This window comes from Phlebotomus argentipes, unplaced genomic scaffold (genome assembly GCF_947086385.1).
Source record: "Phlebotomus argentipes unplaced genomic scaffold, Phlebotomus argentipes genome assembly contig_10, whole genome shotgun sequence".
Taxonomy (NCBI): Eukaryota; Metazoa; Arthropoda; class Insecta; order Diptera; family Psychodidae; genus Phlebotomus; species Phlebotomus argentipes.
Window position 1 is genome coordinate 300,117 of NW_026776141.1, and position 12,813 is coordinate 312,929.

The window sequence follows — 12,813 nt, forward strand, 5'->3', positions numbered from 1 at the left end:
GATGCAAATTCCCCCGAAATCGAAAGATCATGATCGCGCGCACATCACTTCCCAGGTGGGTGATTGAGCTTTATGTGTTGTGTTGTGTGCGTTGAAGCATGAAAAAACTATTCGATCGTTGTGTGTGAATTGCCAAAAAAAAATCGGAGATTATTTTGTCACCTGGGCCTCGAATTTGTGTCAATTCCATTTACAGGTTTCAATTTCCGTGTTTGCCTTCAAAATTTCAACATTTCTACACCGCCAAGCCACACACCAATTGCATAACCATCCTGAGATCGTTGCTTTTTTTTGTGTATACGAGATGGAATTTTAATTAATTGCCATCCGCCTCATCAATGGATCATTTTCACCGTGACTCTCTGCATTCTCAATGAGATCACTTTCCCAACATTGAGCGCGCGCACACACATTGAAAAGAAGATACTGATCTCTTTGGCCAAAAGCAACCGTGTGCAGATGATAAGGAATTATTTTTTGGACGGGCAAAATGCAAATGATCCTGCGTGAGATATTCCACACCGTGCAGAGTCATTGCGTAAAGGCCCAGCGAGTGAAATCTCCGGGTGAGAAGCCGGTGTTGGGCCATGAAGAAATCCCATTTATTGCGGCCACCTAGACCTACTCTAGAACAATTAAGCACAGTCACAATCCGTGGGGGATTTTCACAGTGTCTTCGCGCGCGCTCATTACACATCGAGAGTCGCAACTTGATGGACAATCGAGGGAATGTCGGCGAAAAATGGTGTGAATTTCTGCGCAACAAGACCAGTCATTTAGAGGTATTTTAATCAGCGGAGCACGGCGCTATATTAGCCATAATTGCCATCACTTTAGCTCATTCTCTGAATTTTATGTCTTCCACCAACAGGAGCACACAATTTCCATCGTTGTGCACAGATTGCACAATCAATCGTGCAATTGTTGCAATTTTATACACTTTGGATACACATCATTAGTCAAAATGCCATAAATTTTCAATCTTGCATTTCTCAAGCCTATGCCACAGTTCACGAATCAGTATATAGTTAACACTGAAGACGGTCTTCTAAGAGATTTACGTAAAGGATGATTGGATAATTGTTCTTTTTTCCTGCTTCTTCCGCAAATCACCCATTAAACTAATACCCATAATTCTCCTCAAAACAAAAAAAAGTCTTTAAGAAGCTATGCAGACGGAAGTCTTCATTATCTTCTGGGGTTAGCGGAAATGATCGCCTGCACTCTTCTGCAATGAAATACAGATGAGCGGCAAGCGCAATTGCCGCGATTTTCAGATATTTTTGCCACTTTGATCAAAGTGCTGGCTTTTTTCCACCATACCTCGTATCTAATGACTTGCGTTGAGGAATTGAAAATAGGCGAGAGAGTGAGTGAGAGAGAGAGAGAAAAAATCAAGGTTTTCTATATGTCATTTCCTGCTTCTCGCCATGATAAAACTAAACTCATATGGGCGTCTTTTGTTGGCTTCGCACTCATCATTGAGCTTAGGTCTATCGATGGGTCTTGAAGCGGCACGAAAAGGCGAAATGAATGCAGATTAACTTTGTCATTGCATTTGTATATCAAGGAGAGATGATCGTGCAATGCAGAAATTTTGATGAGTTTCACCTTGTTCGCGAGGGAGAGTGAATTGAAATTAATTAAACTGCGCTCACCATGGGGCGAATATGTGTGTGTTTGTATGTGGCTAGAGAATTGATTTCTGGTGCGATCAACAATTGGATGTGGACTTTTTTTTTCTCTAGGTGGAATTCACCAGCATTTTCGACATCGCGCGCTCGCGGAGATTGATGGCGTCGTGGAGGGAGAGAGGTGTGCCTATTCCACCATCCAGTGCTTGGGCATTTGAGCAATAGTGGTGCTGCGCTCGATCGAGAAATTGTACAAGAGAGCGAGCGTGAAAAAGTAGATATATGAAAAAGGTAAGTGAGCCAAGGACTCAGCCGCGGCCTTCCGCCCACATTTTCTATTTCAACAAGCACACCGCCTGTGATGAATATCCCCAAGTCTCAGCTGCATTTCGGCACAACACATCAGAGCCGCGCGCCGGCCGGTGGGACGCCCCGGCGGATGAGACACAACGATGTTTTCACTTTCGAGCCTATGGGCCACGATCACTCCGCCGTTCCACATGATCAATTTCCTAATGATCGCCGCCACCATTGAGATGTATCAAGATCACTCGATCGCCGTGCGCGGGGAGAAAGACCTTTTTTGGTCAATCAGCACTTGTGGAGGTCGATCGTGTGAGAAAAGATCACCTCTCCAGGGAGGTCACAGTGTCTCCGAGGGAATCTCACATCACCAATTATGGTGGCACATCGCCACATGATTCACATCAAATTCCCCGCGAAGCTCCCAGCAAAAGCTCACTTCTCCGGCTGCAATATACTGACAAGGAGTGCCTCTAGTTGCTGCATTATTTTCTGCACTCATCTGTTCAACCGCTCAAGAATAAAATGGGGACTCTGATAAAGAGGCAAATTCCCCGTCGATATGTTTCTCAATTGGCATTTTTATTAATTGTGGTGACACAAAATTTCACTATCTCTCTTTGCTCATTCTTCACGCTTGCGGGGAAAAAAGCAAAGCGAGGAATATATTGATAAATCTACGGTGATTATTTATTTGCCAGATATATAAATATTTTTTAAATGGAATTGTTTGTGTGTCTGCCTTTACGCAATCACTTTCCAACTTTCCCTTGTAAAACGCACCAAAGCAGAGACATAAGCTTCGCTTCAGTACTATTTTTTCCCACCTCGCGCGAAGCCTTTTCTTCCAAAACCAACGCACTGACCATCATCAAGAAGTGTCAAGGAGTGTAATTTAATTATTTTTCCATGTGGAAAATATGATTTTTATACACTGACATTCTCAGAACAATGCAAAATTGCATGAATTTTCCATCCATTTCACTTGGAGAACTAATTGATCTTTTACTTTGCCGAGTCCATTAAATGTTATCCAGCCAGGCGAATAATAGTCATAAAAAGTGCCATTTTAAAAATTCAATTGACTTTTTTCTCTCTCTCTCTCTGTCTCAATCAGATGAGAAATACCGAGAAATCACCTGACAAAGTCCACAATTGACTGCACAGCGGCGAGACACTTCTCTTGTGTCCCTCCAATCTAATTAATTGGAAATTGATTCAATTCCGGAATTCACTTTCACAGTCAAGCACACAAAAGTGCATAACATGAATAAAATTTCAAATGGATCGAAAGTGTATATTTGCTGAAAGTGCGCTCTTTTCTGCACTGTGCAGAAAAAAAATCACCCAGTGAAAAGTGGCATAGAAGAAGAAGAAGAAGAAGAAAAAAATAAAAGTTTATTGAGGAAGTTGAGCGCGCCATGGTAGAAAATACGGCGAAAGAGAAAATTATATATTGATGATCATCTGACGGCGAACTAATGACAAGAATGTTGGGAACCAATTGCAATAGGCAGTACCATCTAATACCTCTCTAATTGCCTCATAAACTGCCATTTAATTGATGCCGTGTAGGTAACATTTGAATTGCACATTTAATTTTTAATGCGTGCGACATTGTTTGAGGAAATATATCGCCAATAAAGCTGTGATCAAGGAGGAATATTTGCCAGAGATTTCCTTTTTTACGACCCAACACACATTAATTCGCTGTGTGAGCCACAGAAGATGCTTTAAATATGAAGAATGCCTTCATTGAGAGCTACTGGACAAGGCGTAGATCTTGAATCTTAGCTTTGAACTCGCCTGACACTGGTGTCAGCGGTGGGATGCACTTTGGCTACCGAAAAACAATCTTTGAAAGGTTCTTTCGCCCAGAATTGATTGATTTATTAATTGGACTTGTTCGATTTGCCCTTTCTCTCTCTTTCGCTCCTTTCTACGCAGCTCCAAAATTGAGACATTGACATAAGATCACTCAAGATTTCTTAATTAACCAATCGCCATTCTCCATTCTCTCAGTTCGTGTCGATATATTCCCCAATTCTGATCGTGAAAGGACTCATTTCGACGCTCTCTCTCTCTCTCTCTCTGGATCCTTCGCCAACTTCACAATCTCCAGCTGATCTTCACTTTTACCATCGATCAATCACACGCACTTTTGGCTCCCCATTTCGCCACTCATCATCGGGGCTATCAAATTTCCAAGGGGGACGACGAGGGCATTAAGTGGAGTACACGCAGCGAAGAAAAAATCATTACAGAAACACGGTGTTGTGTGTGATCTTGGTGAGAAATGCTTTTGCGTGCCTTGAGTCAATTACATGAGTGCAATTTTCCAATTTTGTTGCCTGTTTTTTCTTCAGCTCCAATCTCAATGCTACCGATTCCTCCATAGTGGAAAATTTTCCTCTCTCTCTCGCTCCAATGTGCGTTTCATGTCCAATTAAGCTCACCATCGTCGACTAATTAAGTGCCCACCGAGTGTGGATTTGGACTTGCCTGTGCTCGAGCTTTCGGCGTGAGCTTTTTCAGTCTCCGGGAAGGAGAAGTGCAACAGGTCGGCGCCAATTGGGTCACAACACCGTGTGTCGCCCCTGATGGTGTGTCTTGTTTTTGGGAGGAGAGCGCGCAAATTATCGCGATTGGGGTCAACGCGATCGATTTTATGCAATTTTGAGTCCTCTGGCGTTTCTCGTCATTTTGTGTTGGCCTTTTTCTGGAACCTGAACTTCCTCACCTCATACAAAATGAGTGAAAGTGCAAAAACAGCCCGAGTTGAGAGACTCTTGGTCAAATCGATATGGCATTTTGAAAATTCTGCCACGGCATTTTGTGTGCCATATAATTTCAGATGCCCACCGTTTTTTTTTTTTTCTTTCTTTTTGTATGAAGTCGAATCAAAACTTGGCGTCTCTCTCTCTCGTCGATTGAATAATGCACCAGAAAGTCCGTGCAAAATGCCGGTTTTGCAGGCTTCTATTTTGTCTTGACGAAGTGGCGTAATTTTTCTCCACCTCACGTGTGCATCGATCCAAGAAAAGCTCCTATATAAAGCACCTCTGCATGTGCACAAATGCAATATATTGAAGAGATTGCAATCTCCAAAGGCGCCTTTTTTTCCATCAACAACTCACACAGAGTGAGCTCAAATCAATGACTGATGAATTTAATCAGACGCGCACTTTTCGCTGATCTCACAAGTAGGGCTCTTGCAGTTGCCACTTGTGTGGCAGACAATTTGTCAATTTTATTTGTTCCTCTTATCTTCGAGGTTGCTCGCGTGGAAGAAAGGCGCACTTTGCGTAATGTGCCACATTTTACCGTGCAATGGCAACAGAGACACGATGTATAGAAGAAAGCACATCGCCAGAGTCTTTTGTCAAATGGGTGGTTTGCGATAAAGTAGGTGGCCGGTTGAGATTGTGGCTAACTAAATACACTCATAGAATGCGCAGAACGGCGAACTTTCTGGCCAACCGCCGCGAATGCTATCAAAAGGCAACAAAGAAGTTGCAAATCAAATTGTGAAAATCGAATTTTCACTTCCAATTGTATCTCTCTCGCCGCAATATTACTTGCCATTTGGATATCAAACAGAGTGAATTAGCGTTTTTGTGTGCGCCCCGGCCCCACTTCTGCGCCGCGCTGCCCATCGGCCGAGCCATATGATTAAAAGATTGCGCATTCGCGCGCACCTGTGTCTCGCGAGCGCAACTCGATCCGGTGCAAAAGAGAGTTTTGTTGTTGAGGAAGGAGGAAAGAAAAAAGCAACAGCGAAGAATTGCATGGTGCTTTTAAAATAGAAAGTTGAAAGAGAGGAGAAAAGTAGCGTGAATAGCGCGCGCGGCGCGGATTGTCAGGTAATGGGACACAATAGAGGCCCAATAATTTCTGGTCGCTCCATCGCCGCGCTCCTCGTGCGCCCCCCGCGCGACACTGAGCGTGATTGTGATCATCTCTCATATGGGCTGAAGCCTCTCCTCCTCAACAACAACACAGAGCGCGAGAACGGTTTCTTCAGCCGGCCCAAACCATCCGCGAACACGTGAAGCAGGAACTACGGCGTATCGTGGCAATTTTCTTTTTCCCATCTTCAATATTTATCGCGCGCGTATATATTTTCTATGATCATTCACATTCGTATTTGTATATAACGGGGTTTTAATTCCAACCATAAATGCGCACTTTTAGTACCGCAGATCGCGCTTTTCTCCTATCGTGCGCCGTTTTCCCCGCATGATCATCGTCGGTATTTGTGCCTCTTTTGCCCAACACCATCTCACATATTATACATTTATTCAGAAGAAGAAGAAAAAAAACCGACCGATTTACACACCCAAGAAGAGTGAATTCTCCACGCAATTTTCTCTGTATGCTCGAGTGGTTCTCCCAAGAAGTTTGTAGTTGTGTTGCGCGCCTCTCATCGACACCGGAAAATACCGAGCGTGAGGAAAACACTTATTTATATTTCATCACCAAGAAGATAGAAAAGATGTATTGACTTACGTGAAAATCTCTCTTGAAACTCCTTTTCAAGACACCACCTTTTCTCATCAAGTGTACAAAAAAAAGTCTCAGGGAAAAATCACTTCACCTTCACCGGGTTGGAAAAATTGCACCCAAAATCTCACAAAGCGAAAAGTCTTGAGGATGCAAAAAAAAGTAAAACAAGTCCAAAAAGAGTCAAGTTTTATAAATTTGTGTGTTTGCGAGCGCAAACGGCGATCTTTGCCAACTCTCTCTTTCGCGAGTCGCAAAAAAACTGAATGACCCGAAATTTTCGATGCCGCCAGAAGTCCCCAAGCACACAAAGTTCTACAGTGACACAGAGATTCTACGCAAATCACACAATACACACGCTCCGGGGACTGATAAAAGTGGCCACTCACATTAAAAGCTCTCCTCTAATGCGAAGTAGATTTTCCGCCAAGTGTCGGCGCAGCCTGAGACGTCATCGCGCGCGACTTTTAATCATCGTCAAGCACAGCACCAAGGCCGTTTCCCCGGGAGAAAAGCCGCACAATCACTGTGTGGCCTCTAGGGGGGATTTTTCCATTGAACACTCTGCCATTTTCAAGCTCATTTTCTCGCTGCGATTTCTCTGGGTTTTTTCGGGCGAGGGCGTGTGATCGAAGATCGCATCGCGGTTGCGTCATGCCAATCGACCAGTGACGGAATTTTGCAATTACAACAAATTCAAAACTCCATTTCTCCACTCTCACCTCAACTGTGTTGTGATAGGAGTGAAGGAGTGTCCAAGAGAGGCATCTTGGCAAAGTCGGGGTCAATTGAAATGTTCCACTTGCCAGGAAGAAAATCTCTATTCTTGGCGAGTCTGAATGGTGCATATTAAAGGCGACATGGTGCAGCTAATTACGCTTGATCACCTTTCAGCGATTGCAGATTTCCAAGAACTCAGCGCATGATGGTCTTTAGCACGCCAAAAGGGAGTCACTGCAATCAACACAAATACCAATGGACAGCGAGAGAAAAACGGAGCATTGCTTGGCTCCGAGGCACTTGAGAATTTCTCGATCATCCTTCGCCACGCCGATCAACAATGAGCAATTCATTTGAGCTCAATTGAAGTATAACATACAGTGTGGCACACGTTCAATGATGGAATATTCCTCAAGTCTCTCTCTTCTCACTTGTTGCACGATGCGCGCGGCATCGAGACAATTTACGCCACAGTCGTCACACGAAATCTTATTGTTTTCCCCATTAGAGGCATTGCATAGCGGCGGAATGTTTATTTCATACGCAATTTACAAATTACTGCGAATCACCGCGGGGACGTGGGGTTTTCGCCGCGTCTTCGGGGGCCTCTATATAGTGCCCACGATCAACACAATTCCGATGAGTCACACTGCGCGTTTCCTTGATGCTGTTTACCAGTGATCATCATCAGAAGGATGATGTCACGGTATCGCTGGCAAAAACACCGCCATGTCCGCGCGATCTCGCATTTCTCAACCCCTTAATCGCAGGTGCACACATTGATATTCCTGCACCGCAACAACCCACCTTTCGCCCTCACACCCCCCAAAACTTCCGCTCCACGTCGCGGTGGGAGCAGTGAAAAACCCAGAATGATCTGATAATGTGTTGTTTGTGTCGAGAGCTCACCTAATCGATTGTTTGCCAAAACTGTATTTCGGACTGTTATCATTCTGCGCCAGCAAGGTCGGCGCTACTCCCTCGCTCTTTGTCCAATTCCCTCCAGTCGCACTATCAGCCCGTGACGTCATTTCCGATTGTTCCCTCAATTCTTTAGCGTGTTCGAGTGATAAGATAAGCAGCGCGAGAGGCAGATTTCAGCTTGGGCTCTTCGTGGAAACAAAAAGCCACGTGATGTGGACTGAAATTTTACGGCCCATCTCAGAAATCTCTTCCGGGTGTTGTTTTGAACGATGTCTTGAGAGATTACACTTGAAATTCATGCGAGTGAAATTGAAAAAGGGCGTAGAAAAGCCGGTAGATTTCAATTTTGTCTGATTCATCGAACAATTCATGCGAAATCGGTAATCAAATTGCATCTTCTTGGGAGATTTCACAAATACAATTTGCCTCCCTATTTGGCTTTTCTATTGGAGTGTTTAAGACAGAAAATCACCAAACTTAGTTGGAAATCAATTAGTGGGAATTTCCGTTGAAAGACCTCCAACGTATTTGATACACAATTCTCTTTCATCATGTCAAATCGTCTTAATTTCCACTGCCCGACATTTCATCACTTTATTTGAAAAGCCTTTCATTACATCGGAGGCCCGAGAGAGAGAAAATAGTAATTTCTGATATGGCTGAGTAAAGAAATTGCAAATTCCTCGAAGTCAGGGCAAAATTGCTCTGCACAAGCACACAAACACACACAATCATTGCCCGGCTTCATTGTATAATTATCTTTTTAGCGGGAAAATGATTTATGAAATTATAAAGACATCATAACAACTTACAATTTACTGTGTATTTGAGTGCGTGTGTTCTTTTTTTTCTTTCCTTCTCTCATTTTGCTTGTTTTTCCCTCCTCTCTATGGCTCTTTTTTCTCGCGCGCGCGATGTTGTGATTCGAAAACGAGGGGAATTCCGCGATCTGCGCCAATGTTGCCGGCTCACACACCACTTCAATTGTTGTTTATCATCGCATCCCAAATTCACCGGTTAAACGTTTTCACCTCCATTGTTGCAAACCGCGAAGGGAAAATGACTCTCATTGGGATTTTCTGCCGCCCTCCCATTTTTCACCTCTTCCGCGCGCCTTGGGACTCTCTTTTCTTCGTCTCAGCGCGGCTGGAGCCATAAGAATAAAAATCTCTTCTCACACATGTACAACAGCACAGCGTAGCGTAGCACATTTTAAAGTACCGTTGATCAAGTGGTCTTATTCTGTTTTTAGGTTAAAACCTCATAAGGCGGAACTGTATCCATTTACTTCTTCAGTGCACCTCTCTGTCTCCCTCTCTCACTCTACCCTCCCTAACAGGTGAATCGCGCGCGCCGTTTCGAGAGGTGAGAAAATATGCAAAGTAAGGCGAGGAAAACAAGTGAATCTGGGCGCTCAGTGACAAGAAAAAGGCGCGAAAACGTGCCGTTCCAACTGTTAGTCCATCGCATTAGCATCTCTGGGTTGTGTTGGCAAGAAGTGGCCAAAGAGGTCCATTTCCGCTTTGTCGCCAACAACAAAAAAGCACACTTGCCAATCGGAAAATCCCCCCACACAAACACTCAAATACGCCTTCGCAATTGAGGTCGTGTCGTCACCACTCCGGCCCGTGTAGCCCCAAAAATGCGTGCCTGCTTGGGAATCTCGATATTTTTTTTGCGCTCGCAGCGGGGCTAACGATCCACACGATGTGTGTGTTGATGAAAAAGCCCCATAGGAGTACACATGCGCCCCCCGTCCGCCCCTTTGGCCCCCGCCGGCCACCCGCCCAAATCCGATACGCATTTTACGCGCCAGAGTGTCGTGGTGTGGCGTATATTTTGGAGCCAGAGGCACCAACAAAGTTACTCACTTGTGTCGCGACAACACTACGCAACTCTAAGCTTTCCGGGGAGCTTTTCTCAAGGCAACCTCACACGCGAGAGGAGGTGGGGAAGCGCTTGCGCGTCCATTTTTGCGTAGTATCTGCCATCACGGCAAGTGTTGTGATGTAAAAACCGAGAGAACGCATCACATGACCTCATGAGCTTGTTATTTGGGTGTGAGGCGAGGAGGAGTCAAGAGGATCCGCTCATGGCGAGTGTCTGGCGGGATTCTGGGTCAGTATCTGGCCAGCGATTGTCTCATTGATCGGGAATTTTCTTTCTTTCTTCCACTCCATCTCTCAACACAGAGCAAATATGGCGGGTGAAATGATCGAACTTTTGCTGAATTTTCAATGAAAAAAATTACGGGTAAATAAATTTGTCTATTTATCGTAATACGGAAATTTACAACTTAAAGCTGCACAACAATTAAGATAAGCAAGAATTGAAGATAAGATTGTGTCTCCTCTGAAACTCAAAAGCATAATAAAATTCTCAGTAAAAGTCACGTTTCAGCGAATTATTTTTTTTTCTTTCCAAAGTATCTTTTGTGTAAACAATCTCCCGAAAATTACACTATTGACAAGACTTTCGGGGCGAATCATCAAGATTTATGCCGAAACCCGTTACGCTTTTGCATCGATAATGCCTCTGATTTTGGGACTTCCCCCAGTATCAGCGCCATAACATTCAAAAGCATCAACCTTTGGACTCATTCTTGAGCATGACCATATCTCCGAAATAGCCTCGCATCCTCCATAAATCTTCCCATTTGGTCAAAACTTTCCAATTTTAAGCATTCGTATATCTCCACTAAACACCATCTGAAATAAATTAGTCTATTTTTGGATCTCTCATTTAGTTTTCAAACTTATTTTCACCTTTTTTGAATTCGGATATTTATCGCCCAGTTATGCAATTATCAACAAAAAAAAACACAGAGTGAGAGAAACATTTAGAGATGGAGAACAGCATGGAGAGAAAGTTTCAAAGATAGAGATCAGAAGGCGACTTGCAAAAAAGGGTTAATCAAATGATTTCTTTTCAAATTTGCCGCGCACTCCGAAGGTGATTCTCTCTGCGACGCAGTATTAGAGAATATTGTTGGATTTTTCGATTTGGAGCACAGCACACACATCGATAGCGAGAGAGCGAGAGAGAGAGAGGAAGTGAGGAAAATTTTCCAGCAGTTAGTTGGGTAAATAGTGGGGGCGCGCCAGATGGGACGGGGGTTGTGTTGCCCACCCTTGAGAAATGTGGAGGTGCGGCACATAAAAAGAGCTTTCATGACATCCCACCATGGCTTCTCCACTCATGACCTTCCTCTGTTGCAGGGGAAATCGTTAAATTTTACGGGTGCTTTTCCCTAACAACGGCGCCCCCCATCATTAATCACAGAGCGCACAAAGTGTGCTGCAACTCTGCGCTGTGTTAATCATATTAATCAAAGTCGGATGAGGTCGCATTGGAGAGCTGAACAGCCATGAGGATATGGCGGAGAGCGAGAGAATGAAGGACAAATGGTGCAGAGCCAAAGGAGGGTATTGGGTCAGGTTCATCCCTGTGCGAAGCACTTGGCTTCGGTGGTGGAAAGAAGACAATAGGATGGATTTTCCTACCACACTTTTCCCCATATCGCGCCATCTCGCTCACTCAGTGGAAACTCCGGTATAGCGTCAAGTACCATTAAATATGCGGAAGTTCTTCATATCTTCCACTCCCTCTCCGTCTTTTTTGCAATAGAGCGAGAGAAAGATGGTATTGGTTGGTCGCCGAAACAGTGAAAGTTTCTCACGCAATTTCAATTAGAGCCACTTTTGTGTAATCCCACCAAATTCCATTCACTCCTCGGCATTCCACTGAGAAAATATGCTTCACCGCTCGGAATCGGATTGTCGCATTTCGCCCAGGTATATACATATATCAGCACATTTTGCCCCTCTCGACGGAGCTCGTCACCATGCCATGACCTCATTTCGCCTCACTTATGCATTCCAGGCATCAACTAATTCGACACTCTTCATCCTCGCGCGTTTGTCTTTGAGGTGTTGCCATCCAACTTCTGATTTTCTGCACAGGGTGCGCCGTCACTTCTCGTATTTCTGAGCTCTCCAGCTCAATAAATTCTCAAAAAAACATATCAATAGCAAGACAATTTTTCCATGTTTTCTTATTCAATAGTTTAGGTCGAGGTCTTCTCAAAATTGGGTCAAATCTTATAGGATTTTAAACATAAAACCCAAGTTATGGCGCTTTAATTTCACTTTGTTACCAAATTTTGTGAGAAAATCAATGGCTCATTGCATTGAAATAGACTTTGTCACATTCCGCAAAGCCCCACAAATTGCAGAGCACATCAAATGCCTTTACATCACACCCTGTTCACCGTAACGCATTGCGAAACGGCACAACATATATGTTCACCACCCTCGACGCTCTCCGCGCGCGTCTCGCAGACCCATAAAAAGCCAAATTGTGTCACGGATGGGACATTGAGCCTCTTTATGCCGGGCCAAGTTAAATGCTAAATTTATCATTAAAGTAGCATTTAACAATATTCGGCTTTATTTTAGTCCATGGCGTTGATACCGGGACACACGCGCTTAAACTGAAATCGAATCATGTCGCAACGCGACGCGCAGTCACGAATGACGTTCAGTGAGGATGTGTATGAGAATTTGACAGCTCACACGCATGCGCCACCGCGAAGTTTGAGCCGACTTTTAAGTCCATGTCGGACTAGCTTTAATATAAATGCTGCATTTATATTAAAGCCGACACGGCATAAAGAGGCTCATTGTCTGAGTGCCAGAGAGCGCTCTAGGAATCGCACGGCCGGTGAATG

General features: G+C 44.2%; 1 protein-coding gene across 3 annotated transcripts in view; it reads right to left on the reverse strand.

Annotated features, from left to right (window-relative positions):
• The window catches only part of LOC132255902 (zinc finger protein 395), a 64,852-nt gene that overhangs the window by 49,853 nt on the left and 2,186 nt on the right, over nucleotides 1–12,813 (reverse strand). The window contains exon 1 of one of the 3 annotated variants that reach the window (XM_059752260.1): nucleotides 6,447–6,749. The exons of the other annotated variants lie outside the window; for them this stretch is intronic. Coding sequence (XP_059608243.1) covers nucleotides 6,447–6,494 — 48 coding nt within the window. The 5' untranslated portion in view covers nucleotides 6,495–6,749. Of the gene's footprint in view, nucleotides 1–6,446; nucleotides 6,750–12,813 lie in introns of those variants that run through there. 3 annotated transcript variants of the gene reach the window in all.